General features: G+C 47.5%; 1 protein-coding gene across 2 annotated transcripts in view; it reads right to left on the reverse strand.

The window, feature by feature from the left end:
* Positions 1–250: 250 nt before the first annotated feature.
* LOC106822259 (liver carboxylesterase-like) overlaps positions 251–22,459 on the reverse strand; it is a 31,492-nt gene continuing 9,283 nt past the window's right edge. For both annotated transcript variants that reach the window (XM_070500604.1, XM_070500605.1), the window contains exons 4-14: positions 19,767–19,900; positions 16,957–17,110; positions 15,212–15,316; positions 13,059–13,163; positions 10,675–10,713; positions 6,779–6,919; positions 5,065–5,145; positions 4,666–4,813; positions 1,949–2,080; positions 902–974; positions 251–627 (exon numbers count right to left, since the gene is read on the reverse strand). In XM_070500604.1, the coding sequence (XP_070356705.1) occupies positions 447–627; positions 902–974; positions 1,949–2,080; positions 4,666–4,813; positions 5,065–5,145; positions 6,779–6,919; positions 10,675–10,713; positions 13,059–13,163; positions 15,212–15,316; positions 16,957–17,110; positions 19,767–19,900 (1,293 nt within the window). In that variant the 3' untranslated portion in view covers positions 251–446. The remainder of the gene's footprint in view (positions 628–901; positions 975–1,948; positions 2,081–4,665; positions 4,814–5,064; positions 5,146–6,778; positions 6,920–10,674; positions 10,714–13,058; positions 13,164–15,211; positions 15,317–16,956; positions 17,111–19,766; positions 19,901–22,459) is intronic.

Consider the following 22,459-nt stretch of genomic DNA (forward strand, 5'->3'; position numbering starts at 1 on the left):
CATGGAAGAGAGGGACACTGCACTCTGGTAACACACAGCCTGTTGTTGCAAGTTGTTGTGGGAACAGAGACATGGAGCAGATTCAGAGTGTGTGTCAGCAACTCCCAGGGCCCAGCCTGCTGGACTCAGCTTGTCCAGAGGCCAAGCCAGACCCAGCAGAAGCAACTTCCTGTCAATGGAGCCCTCTGTCTTCATCTTTCCCTCTCTAAGGATGACGGTTTAATCTCCTGTCCAAGACACAGACTCTGACTTAGTGTCCAAAAGAATATTTATTCCCAAAATTGAGGCCACAGATACAGAAGTTCCCCCTCTTTGGCTTCTGCCCACTCCCACCAGAGAATTCCCCAGCCTCCACAATAAGAACCTACTTGGATCCAGAAACATCTTCTATAGACTACGGCTGTCCTGGTTCCTCCAGGGCCCCTGAGGCTGGCTGGTCCATCCATTCACAATTCAATGTGTTCTGTCTGGAGTGGCTTCTCCACTGCCTCGGCCAGGAGCTTGGTCCAGAAAGCCACCTCCTTGTCTTTCAGCTTCTGGGCTGCCTGGGTGGGGACGCCAATCTGCAGGTACCCTTCCTTCTGGTCGTACACTGGCCAATGGGGCAGCCCCTCCCCATTGGGGTTCCTGGGAACAGAAGCAAATACAAAGTCCCCAAAGTTACCGTGTGATTCCAACAACCTTCTGAGATTTTCAGGGACCTCTGGTGTCATCTCTGCCAAGAGGCTTGTAAGAGACAGGGAGCTGACCATGCCCTAGGCAGCCTGTCCATTTTTAGAAAGCTCCTATGTCGGAGGTCACAGGGCCAGGACTTTGACCGTCAAATATTAGAAGCTACGCCTTTCTACTAGACATGCCCTACCCCTTCCCAACCCTGCTCCCACTTTGCCGCCAAGCTCACCCATTCCGAGCAAAGTTGGCCCAGAATTTCATCACCATCTTGCTGAGTTTGATCTCTTCTTCTGAGGCACCCTCTGTGGCAAGGAGACAAAAAGCCTTTGCTACTCAAAGTGTGGTTCATGGGGCCCCAGCAGCAGCATCGCTTGAAAGCTTGTTAGAAATTCAGAATCTGAGCCCTTACTCCAGACCCACTCAGTCAGAAGATGCATTTTAAGAAGTTTCTGGGTAATTTACGTGCAAATCAAGGTTGAGAATCACTGATGTAGAACCCAGCAAAGGGCTGTCGTCAATCCATGAGCAGGTTGCCTTCAGGGACACAAAGCCCCCCCCCCCGGCCCCCCCCCGCCAGGGTTTGGCAGACTAGAGCAACCCAGCCTTCCAGGCTTGCACTCCATTGGGTCTTTTCAAATCCCCTTCACCCACTCACATATGCACAGAATCTGAAAAATGATGGAGCTGTAATGGCCCTAGGGAGTCACCCAACCAGGAAATGCCCAGAGGCTCTGGTGTGTTACAAACTGGTCCGAGGGAGGTACAAGTTATCTGTAACTCTTGATAGTTAAGGTATTGAAGACATTGGTGAAAAGTTTTCTTTAAAATATTGCATTCCTAAATATTTGAAATTTAATAAGGCATGAGTTTTAGATAGATAGATAGGTAGATAGTTGGATAGATAGACAGACAGACACGTTAGCCCTGATTCAAGGTCAACACAAATTCTAACTTTACTCTCACTCATTCTGACATGTTTTTCTGAGTCGTGGCATTCTAGCCCTTGAGCAGACGCCAGCAGGTAATCCACCACCTGCCATATTGATGCCCAGGTGTGTATTCTTTAGTGGACATGGAGGAGAGCACATGCATGTACATTCTCCATCATGCATCATAGAGCAAGAGAAAGGTTGAGAACATTTCTAGTTCAACTCTGTTATGGTGAATTCTGGAAACTAAGGCCTGGAGAGAAAGAAGACCTTTCCCAAGTATATCAAACCAAAATTTGAACCCAGATCTTCTAAGTCCAAGTTTGTAGTAACCAAACAGCCATCACCTTTGATAAGCGGGACCCCGAAGACTGAGTAGACATCATCCCCGTGGTCCCCTATCACGGTCTTGGGTTTCATGTCTGATGAGAAGCTTGGGCGATACTGAAACTCATACATGTAGGTGGGGGCTCCAGCATCTGAGAAGACATGGATTAACGCACAGTTCATTTGACCTGATGCACACCTTGATGGTATCAAGTTCTCCAGGGGTTCTGAACACTCAGGGAATTGGTGGCACCCCTGGATCCTAAGTAGGCAACAACAGCAATATTAATAACAGCTGTCCATTGTGAGTGTCAACTGTGCACTGGACACACGCGACCCTACACAAAACCCCTGGTTATCAGCATAATAGAGACATAATTTTGAAAAGTTCTGTGATTTGCTTAAGAGTGCGTAAATGGTGGCCATGGGGCTGGATGTGATCCATGTATTTGTTGAATGAATGAATAAATGAATGAAGATTGAATGGATGAATGAATGTTGAAACTCTGGGTATATCTGTGCAAAATAACTATTATGGGGGCACCAGGTCAATTCACATTAACCACTTTGCCTACTGATGCATTCCTACTTGAGAACCCTATATACATAGAGTTTACACATAGTCTAAGAGAGACTATGTGTAAAGAGAGACCTAGTAATCAAAAATATGCAAATTGAAAGAGCGTGATGTTCTCTTTTTTTCTTTTTGGTGAGGAGCGGCTTATGAAACTGGCAGCATTATTTGTGTGTTTTAAACTGACTGTCCCAAGTGAGAGAGTTAGGAAACCTGCCTCCTATACACTGCAAACCAGTGTTGCAGTGTATATGGAGAACTTTCAAATGCTCCTACAGTCCAGCCGAGTAATTTCACTTCTAAAATCCAATCCTAAGATAATTCTTAGAGACTTGGATAAAGATTTGTGCACGTAAGGTTGAGCATAATGTTTTTGTAGCACAAAAATATGAGGAGCCACCCTAAATATCCAATAGGACAGGAATACTGAAGTCAATTTTAATCCATGAAATAATGGAGGTTTTCCATGAGTTTTTATGGACAGTTAGGAAATGCCTACAACATAGTGTTCCAGGAACAAAAATATATATATACAATTAATTTTTAAACTATATATAAGACATGGAAATGTTATTAGAAGAAGATATATCAAAAATTTACAGCTAGAAGGACGACTTATGAGTTATCCCTCATTTCTACTTTATGCGTTCCCATATTTTCAAAACTTTCTACAGCTGTAAGATACTATATTTTATTATATATTAATTTTATATTCAGAAACATTCTTTCTTAACAAAAGGAGTATGAGACAAACACGAAAATGAAAGAATAATATTGATAAAATTTGTGTCCTCCTGGCAAAAGACCCTGAACTCACTGTCATGAGATATCAGATAAAAACACAAGTCCAGTACGGCTGGACCAGCAGACCATGCAGCCAGGGACATCACAAAGCAGACACATAGAAAGATACAAGAACAAGTTTATGAAAGAACAGATTTGACCCTCATGGTCCACTTGCTGAAGAGATTCATCAGGACCCAGGGGAGGAGGAAGCAGTAACTAACACCCGTATGGTACTGTCCTGAGTGCTTGGGTACATAGTAGTTCAGCTATAGCTAATTTTTATCAGGCTTATAACATCCCAAACTTAAAACCCTCCCAGCAAGGTTAGAGGGAGAGGTCTAGACCAGAGAACCATTTCCTGGATAGCAGACTAGGTGAAGAGGGGCTCCTAGAAGAGGAAAGGTCCTGTGAGGACCTCAGAAAGCCACCCAGAAGGGACACCTCCTGTCTAGGTGACCTCATCCACCCTGATCCCACACCCCTTGGGTCAAAGTGAAAGGTCCTCTGGTAGCCCTAGCACACAGTGGGATGGACAAGGGCCAGCTGGAGATGTTGACATTCTCCAGTTCACCTGTCTTCTCACCACCCACTGTTCACTCCTCTTGACTTTCTTGGTCCGGGACAACCCTCTGGATCCTATGCTTAGCTTCAGTGTACCCCAAGCTCCACTGGTTAGCAAACTAGTTGACAGCTAGCTCTGACCTTGGAACCCTTCCAAGACATCTTCCCAAGATTTGAATTGTAGCCACCATTTCAGGTGAGGAGTCCCTGTAGCAGATGCTGTCGGTGCCTCACCACATCCCCTACTTCTGGAGATGCCACCCTGACTTCCATCTCCAGCATTGATAGCTATTTGCCGGAGGCCTTTGGACATCAGAGACCACTCTGCCCACATGTGCAGCAGGTCAAAGCACCAACCTGGGAACCAGTTAACCTCGAGAACAGCCTTCAATCAGTGACTCATGAGAGTTCGAGGATAAATGCCCCAGTTTCTTACTGTTTTCACGAGGTAACCCTGAGAATATCTTCTGCAGGTTTCCCAGAGCTCCCCAGCTCCAGTGTCCACAATTGACATTTGCTTGATAGGGAACCATGAATTGCCTTCCTTCCCCTTCCCGTGTCACTTCTCTACTCCTCTACTGGTGGATTCTGGGATTACCTCCCAAGTAAACTACTTGTGTTCAGATCCTTTTCTCAGAGCTTGCTTCTGATAGAACCAAAATAGCACCGTGTCCCACCCCTGGCCATGTGGAATTGATCACTGAGGGCTGACCCTTGGCAGTTTCCACATATCTGTCGATGCTGAGGGGTGAGCAGGACAAACTGAGAAGCTGGGGGGGGTCAGTGGCCCTTTGCTGTGCAACCTCTGGGACTCACCTCTGTGGAGACGGGCCACAGTCACAGATGGGACACCAAACATCACATCTCCAATCAAATCCAAAAAGAGGTCTTTCTTTTTGACAGGGTCATCGGTCCCACCCAAATACTTCTCAGTGGCCACAGGAGTCAGTTCCTCAGGAATGTTCTGAAATGGATCAAGAGTGACAGTGACCACCAACCCCTGGCAAATGACACAGCTTCTCTTCTTGCATTAATGGTGAACCTCTCCAGCCCTGCGCAACCACCCCTTACTTCACGAGGCAGGTGGGAAAGGTAGTAAAATGGAGGTAGAACCCTCTGGCAACAGTCTTCCTTCTGCCATTTAATAGTCTGTGATTTGGGGCAAGCCCCTCTTCTTTGGTCTCAGCCAATTCCTGTGATTCCCTAGACTCTTACAACAATGGGGTAGGACTTCCACAAGAGAGACGTGGCTGTCTTCTGGTCCAGCTTGCCTTCAGAGAGCGGGTAACCCATCAACTGTTAAAACAATGGTAAAGCAGTTGTGAATCATTGAGAATTAGCAAGAGGAACCAAGCTGATCAACCAATCAAACCAATGCAGGCTGACGGTCACCTTGTCATGTCTTGATGGGCATGGGTCTTTCATAAGCCGGGCAAATTCAGTACATCAAAACGACTTATTCGACCCAGAAACTCAAGGAGTGCAAAAAGGAGAAAGTAAATGTTAAAAGAAGCTGTCCCAGTCCTTTGCAGTTTGTATGTGTATATATACGTCAGGCTACAGTCCTCACCACGGTCATTGAGACAGAGTGAGAGTGTAGAAGTGGAGGGCTCTAGGCCGAGGACAGAGAGCTCACAAATACCCTCCCTGGCTCAGCTGACAGGGGAAGCCCAGAATCCTGCCGTTATGGCTTTGGTCCTTCAGTGTAACCCCGAAATTGTTCTGATGTGAGAACTGCAGAACTCTGCACGTAATGACTCCATCCAAACCTCTGCTGTAAGGGACTTGATCAAACTCTATCAAGGCTTCTAGCAGCTCAAGGCCCTGTCTTTAGAATGACCCTGTCCCCTTTAAAACTCCTGCCTGAGGAAGCTCCCTGCATCCAGGACAATTTAACCTTTATTGCAGCCACACCTGCTGATAGGTAGATAGGTCCCTGAACCCCCTGTTAGAGCAGCTACTTTAGAAAGCTTGCGATTGCAAATCCTTCCTCTGCCCTTTGAGATGTAAATCTATCACCCAAACAGTTTCCTTAAGGACCTGAGAGCCATCTCTTTGAAATGCAGATTTCAGGGGATGACTCTTGCTCTCTCTAATTCCCTGTGATAGGAGAAAGACCTAAGTACACTGGACACCTTGTTAGAACTTATACCAATGCCCCTTGTTATAAAGAGAGGAGAGCTTGTTTCTCCCCTGGGTAGGCACCAATTAACTAATCCTGGCAGCCTAGGCAAGTGCAAACTCCCACTCCCACCCCGTAGCCTTTCCCTGAGCACATGGACCCTTTAAATAGACTCCAAACTTGAGTTTCAGGGACTTGAACTCAGTTCACACTGGACTCTTTTCCCTACTGTGGTGGTATAAATGAATAAAACCTGTCCTCATCATGTCAACTAGTATGCGCTTTGTTTATCTTTGGCAGAAGGGAAAGCTCTTCCTAGCTTGTAGAAGTCATTTTAACTCAAGAGGAAGCAAGTCCCTCTGAATCTTTGCAGTTGGATGACCAGGAGCGTGTGTGGGGTTTACGGAGAAACCATGAAGGCGCCAGGCCCAAGGGGAGAGGCTGTAGGGCCCCGGCTTCACACTCCTTCACCCCCGAGCTCCTTTCCTTTCCAGGCCTCACTTTTCTCATCTGCCCAGTGATTGTTGCCCAGTGATTGTTTCTACAGGCCTCCCAGCATGGACATTTCAGGATTCTTGGATTGGAACACAATCAGAGAGTGTCTGGGGAGAGGGAACCTCAGGGCCACACACCCAGGTGAGAATGGGGCCCTCCAGAGGTTGCCAAGGAAATGTCAACTTGTGTGAAGGGGACAGCTGTCCTGGACCCCGGAGGGGCTCCACAGGAGGAGGAGATCCTGTGACCTGAGATGGGAGAGGTGATGTGAAGGATAGAGGAGGTGAGTCTAAGACACCAGCACATTCTCACCATTGGAAGAATCCAGCCAAACTCCTGCTTGTTGATTCCGACGATGTAGGGAACAGTGTTGAACTTCTTTTCAGCCAGAATCTCCTCAGGCATCCTTGGCAGCAGCACTCCATCAACCACAGTGGGCAGGAAGGGATGGCTCTGGGAAGAGGGAGCACAGTGTCTGTGCTTCGTCTCTCAAGGAAACACCTGCCTCCGCATCTCCACCTGTCTGAGCACAAGGCCAGCACCACAGAGCTGCGTGCTCACGGCAGACACCAGAGAACTCAAGATCCTAACGAAGGAGGCTAAGTCTGTATGACTCCGGAGGGCAGAACTTCGACCAGGGGCTAGAGATGGTAAGGTGATGGGGGCAAGTCAATCACAAATGGGAACATACATGCATATATATCCATATTTACATGTATTTGTGTGTATAGATTGAAATGTTGAGGTGTATGTACACATGCATATTTACATATATTTCAATTTGAAGTGTATGTCTATCTATGGGTGTCTCTCTCTACAGTCAGTCTTCATTATTCCTGGTAGTTTAGGTCTGTAAGTCACTGTGAACCCTGAATTAGTGAACACTGAGCCGGGTTCTCAGGTTGGTTCTCCCAGGGGAAGTACAGGGTCAGGTTCCTGCGAGCCTCTGGTCACATTTTCACCCACCCTGGTTTACATGTGCTTAAAGACATCTGATGTAATACACATCTATTACCCACGATTAGTTATCGGTAGCTGCTATTGATAACAAAGCACCAGTATAGAAGGGCTCCACATTTCCCAGGCCCTGGGTAATGTGACTGCAGTTTCCTTGGCCTCCAGCATCATCACAGTGCCACATAAGACCGTTTTTTATCCATCGTCATCTCATGAAAGCACAAATGCAGCTGTTTTTACACAGCTTCATCACACGCTATGGATGTTACTCTAGCCATTCCAGAGGGGCCTCACGGCAAATTTCCTCCTCCTTTTTCTGGATGGGCTGCAGGGTTGATCCATTAACACTGAACGCACAGCCGGCAGCACTGTGACCCACGCCTGAACGAAGCTCATCAAACACACGGACTTTCTCCCATGTTGGGTACATCATGGCATTATTGTGCTTAGGAACACTAGACAGCCCCTCAGCACTATCCTTGGGACCATTTTAAAGAGAGAAACCACCAACAGAAAGCAAAAAGATCTGAAAAATGTGGCACTAATTAGACTGTGAAAAGGGCACTTCTTAATAGTATGATAGATGAAACAAGAAGACATAGTGTTGCCTTGTTGGATCTCCGATGGGAACGTACGTGTCATCACTTGACTCACACTTTCTGCCCCTCTGTGCATGTCCGTGAATGACCACAAAAGTGCCCCGAGTATTGATTTTGGGTAACAAATACATCTCAGTGAATAGGTGAATTCACAAATACAGAATTCACGATCAATGACAACTGACTGTAGCTATGTACCTGTATTTAAACATGAGCTATTCTTGATAAGTGATTTGCTTGAAGGAGGCAGTGAGCTCCCGAACGCTCAAGGTGCTGAAACTGAGACTTGGCTCCCTATCCGAGAGAAGCAGCAGGAGTAAAAGAATCAGGGATGAGCTCATGTTGTGTTGAAAAATGTATTAATATTAGGTTTCACTTTTGATGAAAAATATTTACACGATCACAGATTCAGCAGAGCCTCACTCACATATCACTGTCTAAGAAGCTGGTTCTGGGTACAGTTATGTTTCATAGTTGGTCACAGAAGTTGTTAAGAGCATGGGTATTGGAGCCAGACTATTGGGATTCGAAAGCTGCCTCTGCCACTAACTAGCTGGTAACTTGGGAAAGTGATTTCACCTGTTTGTGCCTCACTTTCCTCATTTGTAAGATGGGTTGTTGTGGGGCTTAAATGGCTGAACCCATGCAAAATGGTCACCACAGTCTCTGGTATTTGGAAAGGGTTGGATAAACATTAGATATTATTCATGAGCAGCGTTGTTACAGATCCCTTGCGTAGACCCCACCCCCTTGTGCCATATTTCCAGCTCCACATACTATGTGTCATATTCTCCCTTGGATGGCAGGTGAAACTGGATAATCCCCAGGCTTTGAGACCCTGTGACTCCCAGGACCTGTGTCTGCTCCACAAGGGCCAATGAAGACCGGCCAGTTCTGGCTGCAGAGGAGAAGTTGTGTCAAGTGATCTGACTCAGCAGGACAAGGGCCCACATCCTAATGCAATATGGCTGACAATAGGAACAAAGGATCAGGATGCCACCACTGATCTCTTCAAAAGGCTGTGCAGTTCAGAAAGGGCTGCTGTGGGAAGCTGCCTAGAGGAGCAACTCCTTCTGGGAGCAAGACACAGGGCAGCCCACATGAGGGAGGTGCCTCCCATCTGCAGTGGGCCTGGGGAATGAAGACTATTCCAAACAATGCGAATGGCATGAGCACAGTGACCGAGGTGTCAGTGTGTAGCACAAATCCAAGGAACCTCAGACCCCGGGAGCCCTGGGCTTGGAGGAAGGCTGTGGGGTGTGGACAGAGAGAGAGTATATGGTGCAGCACACTTTCTGCACCATGTCCGGCACAGAGCAGGGGCTCAGATATGCTTTGAAAGATAACTCCATGGAGGTGAGCTGACTTGTCTGGTAAGGAGGGTCAGCCTTTTAAGAAGGGGTGACATGCCCTGACCTGGGTCCACAAGGGTAAGTCGGGCTGCACTGTGGGGCATGGTAGTAGGACGGAGAGTAGAGGTGGAAGATAGGGAAAGTCCAGGAGACACACCATGAGGGCGTGATCTGGGAGGCATCCTGCGGGGCTGACAGACACGAGCAACAGTGGGACTGGCAGTGATCACCGCTGTCCAGTATGGTTGCAGGTGGCTGCCCTGTGTAGGGCTCCTGCATCACCTGGCTCAAGTAAAAAACCCAGTGGCCTGATTCATCCCTTCTCTTCTTCTTTTGCTCCACATCCTGTCCACTAGCACATCCTGTGAGCTGTTACTTCAAAAATACTGAGGTGCCAAGCCCTTCTCACCACCCCCTCTGCAGTGGGCTTGTCCAAGCCGCCATGACCCCTTGCCTGGATTGCTGCAGCCCAGGGTCCCCCAGCTGCTGTCCCTGCATCTGCTCTGCCCCTTCCCCACCTTCCATTTAGCACAGCCATCAACGAGCCCTTTGTAACATCCAAGGTCACTCACTCCCTCACTCCTCTGTTCAGAACCTTCCTAAGCATTTCTTGTGCATCCAGGAGGACGGAGGTGTCCTGAAGACTGAGATTCTTGGCTCCCTCACGGACAGCCCTGAAGATGGTGCAGCCTTCACAGCTAATCAACCCTGCAGCCTCGAGGAGAAGATCTGGGCTCCTCAATGAAGGCTCCAGAGAAACCCCTTACCCAGTTTTCTCCACCTTCCCATAGTGGAAATTTAAATCCAGGCTTCTCCCTGGGGTCATTGTTGGGATCAGGAAATGTAAACCAGAAGAGGGTTAGCTGGGCCAAGGGGAAACAGATTTGATGACTGGGAGCACTGGGCTGGGAGTCAGGGGAGCATGGTCCAGTCTTAGGTACTCTTGGCTGTGTTATCCAGGCAGTCATGGTCCCTCTCTGGGCCTCAGCAATATGAACACAGGCAGTTACTATGAGTCCACAGGGAGAATTCTTTCATTCATATTTAAGTGGAGCTTAAAGGTATGGGTCCTGGGGCTGACCCTGTGGCCTTGTGCTTAAGTTCAGAACGCTCCACTTCAGCAGCTCGGGTGCATTTCCCGGGCACAGACCAACAACACCCATGGCAGCCACGCTGCCGCGGTGATTCACATGCAAAGTGGGGGAAGATAGGCAACAGATGCTAGCTCAGCGTGAATCTTCCTAACCAAAAAAAGAAAGAAAAGAAAAGAAGAGAAAAAAAAGAAAACATACGTCCTTACCTCTCTGGGGTCTCCATGGAAATCAAGGGTGAAAAATTTCTGTGAAGACAAAGGCAGAGGATGTAGGTGAGAAGGCTTCCTGGAGAAAAGCTGGACACCCTGGCTGCCCTGGGCATGAGCACAGGGTGCAGGTGTAGGATGGTGGAGGGGCTCTGGAGAGAACGTCTGTGGTGGCGCGTGCCCCGCCCTCCATCCATTTCCCATTCTTGTTCCCCCAGGAGACAACACCTTCTTTTTCCTTTTGGGGACCTCACTCTTCCCCACTCTCAGCCCACGAATGCAGGCATCTACATGTGACCTGGGGTGCCCCATCTCCCTGACCAGAGATTAGTCCAGGGATGGGCACCATGCCATGTCAGTTCAATAGTGTTTACCCCAAATATTTTCTGGAATTGTTGGGAAACAACATTTTGAAGCAGATAGGATGCAAGTCTAGAGGGCTATTGGTGTCTTTAACTTCCCTTGGGGCCAGAGAGATTTTTAACAATATCATATGTGAATCTGCATCTAGCGGCACCTGTAGCCCCCTGCTCCTGAACTGTAGTTTAGTTTTCAGGTAGTTACCTAAGAGTCTGTCACAACACATTCCTTCTTCTGTTCAAGACACTTTGAGATGAGTTTTCCCATCTTGCGTTTGAAAGTCCTGACTCATACAAGCTCTTGGAAATTCACCCCACCCTACACTTCACTTGTGTTGTGTGTTCACCAAGATTGCACAGACTGGAATGTCACACTGTAACTAACAGGTTCTGACCAGTATGCAGCAAGTGATCAGTTTAGTCCCTCCTTTATGGGTTGTAGCCATAACAGCCAGGGGTGTGTGGGGGGTGTGTATGTGTGTGTGTGTTTTGAGAAGAGTGGATAATGAGGGAAGCACTACCATATGATCTCAGAAAATCTCAGAAGGATGACATGGGCTCTTAGGTTCTCCGGGTTTTCTCAAAGTCACCAACTCTCCCTGTAAAAACTGGTTCCTCTTGTGCGACATGCAGGAGGCTGAAATGAATTTTCCCCCTTCCAGGCATCAGAAGACAGTCGTGCTTTTATTCTTTGAACCATTGGTCACCTTAGTTGAGCCTGTGAAACCAGGATCAAAGCCCCAAGGCCACAGTGAACTCAAGCTATGAAAATAGAGCAGCATCAAGTGCTAGAGGCCTGTCCTGGGGCTTCGAGTAGTATCCTCAGGAGCCCAGGGTCCAGACAGAGTGTTCAGGGCTTCAAGATCCTCCTAGGTTCACATTCACACCCTCCCCCCACAAAGAGAAGAGTTCCTGTTTGTTCCAGGTACTGTATTCTCTGGGTGTCTGTCCCTGTGATGACACACTGCCATAGCCATCCATCAATCCTCAAATGTCACCTTCTGTTTGAAGCATCCCTGCTGACTATTATAAGTGTTTCTCCTCTCTATACTCCCATCACACTTAGCCCATGAAGCATATGGTGTGTTTCTCCTCGGACAGTTCTTTTTGAACAGGGACTGCATTCGATTCATGTCTGCATCAGCCTCCCTGTTAACCGCCCATACACCTAGCATGAATGAGTGGATGGTGGAAGGATGGACAGATGGATGGATGGCTGGATGGAGTTGGTCAACACATGTAGTATGGGTGAATTGGGTGGACAAATGGATGTGTAGATGATAGCTAGCATATAGGACATGGATGGATCGTTGTCCTTAGAAGGATGAAGGATGGAGTGAATATACAGTTGCTGGATGATGCATGGATGGTTGTTAGTAGATGAATGAAATTTGTAGAAGAATGGATATTAGATTGATGAAAGGATATCGATGAATTGGATTGATTGGTAGATAAATGGATAATAAGATGATGAAAGGATGGATGAATGGATCATGCTTGGTTGAATGGACAAGTGAGTGCATACATAGTTATCCTAGAACACAACTGAGACAGAGTCTCTGAAAATCTAGAAAACTCAGCCACCACTGGGTAATAATTGAGGTAGTTTCTAAATTAGCCAAGACAAGTTGTGACAACCTTCTTGAAAATCTTTGTTCTTAATAATCTCATCCCTAATATTCAGGATGGTAGTTACCTCTGGGAATATGTCATGTTTCAATTTTTAATTTCTTAAACATATATCTGCAAACTAGAATGGAAACACAGTAAGTTATGATAGAGCAAGGGGATTATTACACAATTGTTCATTATGCTATTTTTTTGACTTTGCTAACGTTTCTGATATATCATGCCAAAAAACTCCAGAAATTCACCATTCACATCCAGAGGCTGACATTGCTCTTGAGATGTGAGAAAGTGCCCCAACTAGATTTTCCGGGGTGAGGGTACAGTTGAAATGGTCAAGCCTGAGGCCAAGTTTACAGGGTGGGGGGCTTGGGCAGCCATGAGAATAGATACACCTACCATCTTCAGTGACGTCTCCAGGAGCTCGTCTTCTGTCTTCTGGCGCAGGCAGTCAACAATGACAGCCGAGCTCGTGGTTTTACACCCAGCTAAGATGGCAATTTGCTGTAGAGATCATGGGCAATAACAGAATTCAAGAGTGATATACCTTTCCTTGTTCAATAAAGAGCTGTTCCATCCCAACCTCAATTTCTAAAGGAAGCAGGGGTTGCAGAAAATACTCTGGACCAGTGGGTGTGGGTCCTCATCCCAGTTATGCCACTTACTCAGCCTCTGTGTCTGATAACTTATCTCTGTTCTAACAGGCACAACGATCTCAGAGCTGAATATCTAAGGAGAGACAGCAGGAGTGAGGCTAAGAGCATCAAGTCCAGAATCACTCTGTCCTGTTTCACATCTTGGCTCATCCACTTACTAGCCATTTGGATTCAGACAAGTAACTTACAAAGTGACCAGAGGAGAAGATGCAGATGGAGAGGAGGCAGGCTCCATGATGGTGGGGCTGTGGAGAGTGTGCACAGCTCCCCAGAGCCTAGTACAGTGTCCGACACAGAATCAGTGCTCAGGATGTATTTGTTGAATAAATAGAAAGATACAGGGGCTGGCCCAGTGGCGTGATGGTTCAGTTCACATGCTTCACTTCAGTGGCCCAGAGTTTGAAGTTTCAGATCCCAGGCACAGACCTACACGCTACTCATCAAGCCATGCTGTGGTGGTGTCTCACATACAAAATAGAGGAAGGTTGCCACGAACGTTAGCTCAGGGCCAATCTTCCACACCAAGAAATAGTACAGGGAGAAGTAGAGGAGAGAGAGAAAGAGTAAGAAAAAGAGTCTTAGATTCCCTTCATTTTGTCAATTTCTAGTGTCGATTTAATAGCAAAATCCAGCCCCATCTCTGCCAACTCTGTTTCCTTGAAATGACTTCTCCCTTCTCAACTTCAGCCTGGTCAAGTGGGCTTCTGTTGTTTATGTACAGAGAATTCTGAAAAGCATCCTCAAAAGTTTTAAAAATTCTTGGTGTCTTCCTTTCCTTTCCTCCTCCTCACCAGCCCCTTTAAGTCTGACTGCTGCCCCTATTGCTCCATGAAACCAGCTCTCACAGCCCTACATAAACGCCCCACATCACCGACTCCAGCAGGCTCTCCTCAGCTGAGCCTCCTGTGGCTCCCTCTTCCTTAGCTTCCTATCAGTCTCCAGATAAAGACAAAGTCCTCACCAGGGTCCTGTGCAGCACGGCCCCCGCAATGTCCCCATCCTCAGCTCACTCCAGGTTCCCTCTGCTCCTTCTGCCCTGGCCACATCAGCCTTTCTCGTTCTCTCTCCCTTTTGATACTTCCTCTTACTGCAGAACGTTTGCACATGCTATTACCTCTTTCTAGAATATGCTTTTCTCACCAAGTAAATTACTGTACCTTCTTCTTATCCCAACTCATTAGCCATTTTTTCAGAAACACTTTCTTGATGACCTCCCCTACTCAAGGGACTAAGTGCGATTTTAGATTCTGTTGTGACATCACATACCTCTGCTTTATTGCTCTTGTCAATGCGGACATTTTATAAGTTTATAATTTGTGTGATTATGTAATCATTAACCTGTCTCCTCCATGAGAACGGAAGTTTCATGAGGTTTCTAGACAGCTGGCTAGATCAAAATTATTTGTTGAGTAAGTGAGTGAATCAATGAATGAATTCTCCAGGAAGCACCCCCAGGCACAGGTCCTCAGGGAGGAGCCACATCAGGCCCACATGTTGCAGGTGGGTTCACCAGCACTCAGACCCTGAGAGGCAAAACACACAGTGACAGTCCACTGCCAGTGGCATGGTGGGACTGGCCCAACACCCCACCTTGGCTCACTTTGGGAAGCGTGGTCTGTGGACAGTGCTCTGAGCTGACAGTCCAGTATCATGAGCTTGAGTCCCAGCTCTGTCCCATCACTCTCTGACCTTAACCAGCTGCTTCCACTCTCTGCCCCAGGTTGCTCAGCTGGATAACTGGGAGGTTGGGTGACGTGTCTCCTTGCCTTTCCCACTCAGCCATTCTCACTTCTGTGATGCTTTGAGGGTGTCAGCTGGATTCCATAGCAGAAAGGCCCCTGAAGACTCCATGAGAGCGGAGCAAAGCGTGCAAGGAAGATCTAGTGTGAGACTCACCTGAGCTTCAGCCTTCGAGTCCTTCTTGACCAGGCAAGTAGTGAGGGCCACGCCACTCTCAGAGATGGCCCGGTGGAAGAGGTTCTTGGCCAGTGGAGATAACACCTGGGAGGGAAGCGGAGAGGAACAACGTTCATGCTTGGGGAGCGGTCTGTAAGAACTGTGTCTATCGACAGCTCTCCCCTGACCCCTTCCCCTCGAACCCTGGCATGCAGTGGACATTACAGCTTCTTACTTGCCCTGGCCTGTTCCCCAGACTGACCCTGGGACCTGGCTTCTCCAGGAAAACCTCCCTCAGCTGGAGGCAGCCAGGAGCACAGAGTGAGGGACAGAACAGGAAATGTGTGGCATGTGTTGATTATAACAATCAAAGTATCCGAATGATGCTTAGCAATTCCTTGCAATACTTTAAGACACAGTACTGATTGTGTATTTGCATTGCTCAGAACATATACTAGGAAAGATAATCATGGAGGCACACAACGACTACTAAGAATTCTCTTTTGTTTAAAAGGGTGAAAATTGGAAATAATCCAAGGATCCAATATTATGACTTGGGTAAATAAGCTATTTTTCATTGTTACCATGGAATACTACGTGACTTTAAAAAATAAAATTTTATAAGTGTACTTCATGGTTAGGGAAATGTTGATGGTGCATTAGAACGTTAAGAAGATCTTTTTGTTTAAGCAAATCCTGGATAGGTAGATAGATAGATAGACAGATAGAAAGATAGACAGAGAGACAGATGGATGGTAGATGTTAGATAGATAGATAGGGTGAGTCATGTGAAAAGTCGTGTCATGTATCTCAAAATGTCCACCCTGAGTTTCCCTGTATAATGGGATTACGGAGGACTCTTCTATAGGGTTATCTGTACTTTTCTTTTTTCACCTCTTTAGATGATATAAAGCCATTGCCAACTGAGTATCAACTATGAAACGAAAACATGTTTTAAAAATATACTAATAGAGCTGACCCTCTGCTGCACTCTGAGGCAGCTGAAGGATTCCTCACCCCTCCTAGCATCTTCCAATCTGGTTTTCCATCCTTAATTCCCTCATGTCTCCCTAAGCCCCACCCTATCAGTAAGATATCCCAAGCTCCCAGGTCATGTCCATGTTGCACATTCCCTGTCCCATTCCTCCCCATCCCACCTTCTGACCCCTCCTCATTCTTACGTACTTCCCTCAGCACAGGTGCATCTATCAGTCCAGAGACTGCTGCCCACCCTCTTGGGCATGGACAAGACATAAGACAACCTCAGAAGATGCCGCGGACCTGTTCTTAGTGCTCATGCCCCCCTGATATGTAGATCAACCTTCAAAAGTGGAGGTTGTTACAATAATCTAGGTCGGCTTGGTTCAAGCCAAACCACAACACTCTGCCCATCTCTCAGGGTTGATTTCCCTTGTTCATAAATGATGCCTACCCCTACTTCCAAGAGAAGTGAAGGGAGTCCTAATGGCAAAATGATCGGGAAGAAGAGGGAGGGCTCAACCAAGTGAGAGAGGGGAATGTCATTTCTGCACCTGCAGCTGCAGATTCTTATGGGCCCAGCATACTAAGCTGAGTCTGAGCTTCCTGGGGGCAAAGGACAGTGTTGTCTTAGCTCTCCACCATCTGATACTCTGCAGAGTGGAGTCAGTCTTGAATCCATATCTTGTAAATAAAGGGGCCCATGGCTAGATTGGCTGGTCTCTGACAGGTCCCATCAGGAGCCACATCAGACCAGGAACACTTACAAGAACAGAGACACTTTCACCTCCTGCTGACTCTCCAAAGACGGTCACGGAGCTTGGGTCTCCTCCAAAGTTGGCAATGTTTTCCTGGACCCAGCGCAGTGCGGCCACCTGGTCCAAGTGACCCCAGTTTCCTGGGCTGTGTTCGTCCCCTGTGCTGTGAGTAAGAGAACAGGCTGGAGGAGAAGCAGAAACATTATGGCAAGTCTCTCAGGACCACAGATGGGGCTGGGGACTCTAGGTGAGCCTTCTGGAATAAGATGAGGCTTCCACTGCCCTGATGCAGGGGTCTCCACGTGCCTTCCACTTCTGTAGCATTGTTCTGTTGTGGGCTCTACATTCCTTCATGTGGCTTCTATTTATACAGCATCAGCTATGTGCAAAGACTGTTCTAAGAGCCAGGAGCACATCTGAGAGCAAAATAGGCAAACCTCTGACTACACAGAGCTCACATTATGGATCATAAACAAATAAAGAGATAGATATAGAATATGATGTCAGGTACTGAAAGTGCTTTCAGGAGAAATAAAATCTGGTAAGAGAAAGGCAGGGGTGGGGCAGTGGGCTCCTATCTCAGATCACACGACACATCTCTTTGGTGCTGTGGCATTTGAGTAGAAACCTGAATGAGTCTGCACAGAGCCTTGCAAGTATCCAAAGAAGGGAATTCCAGGTGGAAAAAGACCGGCAAGTGCCAAGGGCCCAGAGTCCAGTGAACAAAGTGCGAATGTAAGACATGCAGCTATAGAGGGCCCTGCGGGCCTTGGTGAGGACATCAATGTCATTGTCAGGAGGGAAGTCACTGCAGGGGAAGGACATCATTCCATTTATGTCTTACATGGTCAGTCTGGATACTGTGCAGATCAGACAGGGTATAAAGTATCAGGATCATAGAAGTGGCCGTTGTTACAGTGCTCCAGGTAAGAGGCACAGAAGGCTTTGATTGGGGTTGGCGGAATGATGGCAGTGAGAAATGCTCGGATATTGAGTGAATCTTAAAGGTGGAACCAAGACGATTTGCTGAATCGACTGGATGTGGGAAGTGAGGAAAAGATCAGAGTCGAGGCTGACCACAAGGTTTTGTGTGTGTGTGTGAGGAAGACAGGCCTTAACTTAACATCTATTGCCAATGTTCCTCCTGTTTATTCTCCCCAAAGCACCCCAGTATATATGTGTTTATCCTAGTTGTAGGTTCTTCCAGCTCCTCCATGTGGGGCACCAGCTCATCATGGCTTGATACGCGGTGCTAGGTCCACACCCAGGATCCAAACCAGCAAACCCCGGGCTGCCAAAGAAGAGCACATGAACTCAGTCACTCGGCCATAGGGCAGGCCCAAACCACAAGGCATTTATCCTCAGCATCCAGAAGAATGGAGCTGCCAGCAGCTGAGCAGGGGATGCTGTGGGGAAAGTAAGAGTGTTTTGGGGGTAGGGGCGCGAGAGTGAAGGGTTTAGTTTGTCCCTTTAAGTGGGAGGTGCCCTTAGACGTCTAGTGGAGACAGCAGGAGGTAGAAGGAGATAGTTAGTGATGTGCATCTGGGTTTCAAAGAAGACTTTGGGGCTAAAAACAGGGAGCTGTGGAAGTGCCCCCTGAGGTCACTCGGGACAGCAGTGGACATGGAGAGGGAGACACGCGCAGAGGCCCGAGGACAGGGAGGAGGAGGTCCGGTGAAGAGGCAGAGGAGGAGCAGTCCATGAGGTCGGAGGCGGCCCGGAGCCGACAGAGGCAGCATTCCAAAAGGGTGTGAACCATCATGTGTGGATGCTGCCAAGACTATGTGTGGATATTTGCCAAGGTAGGGTCAAGAGCTGGTGGGTCATTGGTGACCTCGACCAGAACAGTCTGGTGGTGTAGTCGGGGTGAATAGCTGACGGGTTTGGCTATAGGGGAGACTGGGAGGAGAGGAAGCGGGAAGGGCTAATGTAGCAGTTTAACTGTAATGAGGAGCAGACCCCTCACGTGCACCCCTCACCCACCTCAGCATACTCTGCATGTCATGGGTGAAAGGGATGGGGAGTCTTAGTGAAGGCAATACTTCCTGGGACATGACTCACCTGGGATAACCCACCCCACCTCCCTAGGCCTTTCTAGGAAGACGTCCATCCCTCCCCCAGCCTGCCCATCAGCCATCTCAGGGTCAGAGATGCTGCAGCCTGTGATTTCAGAAAAGACTCACAGTGACTGTGTCCTGAGGGAAACCTGGTTCTGTTTCCATGGAGACTTGATGGAGAAGACTCTAGCCTTGACTCATGCATGAGCCAAATGCAGAAGAACATGGGGTGAGAGGGCCTGAAATACCTCCTAGGAGGGTTCTCTATCCAAGTCGGAAGCTCCATCAACCTCCCCGTTCTGGGCACCCATTCCTTCACCCTGAGCATTTACCGAGCTCCTGCCATGATTCTGCTGTTCATTACTTTGTCGTGAGAGGTAAGATGTAACAACTACTGCTCTAACGACGGTGGGGCAGGCTAAGTGTCATTTTAACGGTGTGCAATGTTCCGGGGCAGAAAAGCTAAAAAGGAGGCGATGATTATTTCAGAGGAGATAACATTTGACTTGGACCTTGCAGAATGAATAGCACCTTGTCAGGTAGAAGAGGCATCCCAGGCAGAGGGAACAGCACATGCAAAACAAGCAGGTGGACCAGTGTGCCTGGGAATGAGAAGGGACGTGGAGCCAAATTATGAAGGGACTTGGGTGCCTCACCAGGGAATTTAGTAAAGATCCCCTTGAGGGCTGACGTGGCCAGAGCAGGGTCCTAGCACCCTCAATCTGAGGGCCAATGTGCAGTCAGGGTAGTCCAATATCTTACCTGAAGAATCCCCAGATGCCCAGGCGGTACTGAATGGTCACCACCACCACGTTTTCATAGGCAGAGAGGGCCAGCCCATCATAGTCTGATGCCCTACCTACCATCAGACCACCTCCGTGGATCCACACCATCACCTGCACAGGGAGGACAAAACCATACTGGATATAGGAAGCAGAGCTGGGAAAGACCTCAAGAGGTTGTCTGGTTTGGTCACCTACCTCTTGGCCATGACTCAAGGAGGCCTGAAATCCACTAGTCCCCACCAAAGTTGGAACAGGTAGTCACTCTCCTCCTCCACTCTCCCAGCTGAGGCCCAGGCCACCAGCCCACTCAGTGCACCCTAGCTGCCCCTGCCTGACTCCCCAGCCCCACTGCCACCTCCTCCAAGGGCTATTTGAGAGGGTTATGCTGAGAACACCATCGTGGGAACAGCCAAGCCTAAGAGTGTCATCTTCTCCCCAACACTCCCATCGTCCTCACGCCTGGACCCCTCACCCACCTCATCATACTCTGCATGTGGCAGCCCCTGTATATCAGCTTTATCCTTGTTACCTCATTTGTGGTGAATTAAACTTCTCACATGTTAATCATTATCTCAAGAAGTACACATGCGCCCAGTGGTAGCTCTTTCTTACATTCTTTCCCTCTGCCTCCTCTGCTTCCCCAAATCCAACTGGTCTTCCAAAGCCCAGCCTAGAAGCTTCCTCCTCGAAGAAGTCTTCAATCATTTGATTAACATATCTGAGAACCAAGTCAAGGGACTGTGATATGAATTGAGGATGAAAGTGCACAAAAAATTCATGAGTCATGGTTCTTGCATTTAAAGAGGTCATATAGCAAGGAAATGAGAGTGGTTAAGATCATCATATTGCAATAATTTTGTTAATTAAAAAAAGAACTCATGACATGAACTATGTGCCAAGTATCTCTCTAAGCACTTTACCATAAAACACCCATGAAGTAGGGACTACCATTGTTCCATTCAACAGATAGGGAAACTGAAGCCCTCAACCTGCCCGAGGTCACACGGCTAATAAGTGGTATAAGCAGGATATGAACCCAGGCAGTGTGGCTCCAGAGTCCACATGGTGAGTCACTAGTACACTGCATCCAGTGGCCATGAGCAGTAGATCAGCTGTTAGGATAGGAGTAATATCTTAACTTTATGAAAATTAATAAACAGAACCCTGATTTAAAGTGAAGTTGGAAGGCCAGAAGAGAGAACTCTCATGCAGGTGCCACTCAGTGCACACTACAGACCCCAACAGGAAGAGACATACTTTGCATCCCCAATAGTAAGCAATACTACTTACTAGCCCAGGAGAAGGAAGAGGAAATTCCTCCTTGCTCAGCAACAGCTCAGCCAATAGGAGATCGCCATAGCACAGTCAATGAAAAGCCACTATACTTTGAACTCCCAGTCTCCACCAGTGGACTCAGTTTACAACAGCCCCTCTCAACTTCATAGAAGAGCATTTCTCTTCTTTCTTTCTTTGGACTTGCACACAGTTCTCCATAGACCACATGTCCCAAATCACAATTCTTTGCACTTCTTGAATAAACCTATTCTCCTAGTAAAATAACTGGCTGTTTATTTGTTTTAGACCAACATTATTTGGTGACCCATATGGGGATTCAGAGAAGAGCCCCGACAACTCCAACGTTGGTGGGCAAACAGGTGAAGTACCCACAGAGCCCATTGAGGTTGCTGCTTTCTCATCTATCCTGCAGTTGAAGGGTAAGTTTTCTCCTGAATCTTGAGCTGTACTCTCTTTGCATTTTGACCCTCTCCAGACCTTATTTGGGACCTCTCCTTTCTGTATGGAAGTCCAAGAATCAGCCCCAGAAAAGGAAAAACAAGCTTGGAATTTCAACAATTGTTCATTTGATAAAAAGAGAAAGCTCTGCTGTGGGCCAAATAACACCCCAGTCCTACGACAGACTCTCATTCCTCCCCACTGTACATGCATTGAGTCATTGGTCCACCAACAAAATAATAGCACTCACGAATCAAAATTGGTGGGAAAATTTTAATAAGTCTGCAAAAATCGTCTACTTCTCTTATCCCATTTTTCCACAGCACAATCCACTGAAGTCTGTGTGCACTGCTCTCGGACATGTAAAGTGCCTAACAGGCCATTTGAGGCTTGGTAAATGGATTTCATACAGTTTCCCCCGTCTCATGGATAAACATGTTTTCCTCATGGTCTTTAAGTTTTCTCACTGGAGTCGAGCCTTCCCCTGTAGACAGGTTACTGCCACTTCCATGGCTGAAGTCCTTTTGAAAAAAGTTATTCCTGCCTGGGGTACCCCTCTTGAACTTTACTGCGGTTGAGAATCCATTTTACCGGTCAAGGGTTCCAAGAAGGCTGTGCTTTTTGGCAGGTTTTACAACACGTTCACTGTGCTTACTACCCTCAATCGTCTACTTTAATTGAATGCATTAACGGCATTATGAAGATTCCATTGGCAAATTTTGTAGAGATTCTCCAAATGCCTTGGTCCAAAGCATTGCTTTTTGTCCTTCTAAATCTCAGGTCCACCCCTTTGGGAACTCATAAACTCTCACCCTTTGAGACAGTCCCAGGATGGCCAATGCACCTGGTCCCTGACTCTTTGATCTGGAGCTGATAGAAGGAGATATAATTCAATGTTGTAATGGCCCAACTGATTTTATCAAAAATAACCTTCTC

The sequence above is a fragment of the Equus asinus genome, chromosome 28 (assembly GCF_041296235.1).
Source record: "Equus asinus isolate D_3611 breed Donkey chromosome 28, EquAss-T2T_v2, whole genome shotgun sequence".
Lineage (NCBI taxonomy): Eukaryota > Metazoa > Chordata > Mammalia > Perissodactyla > Equidae > Equus > Equus asinus.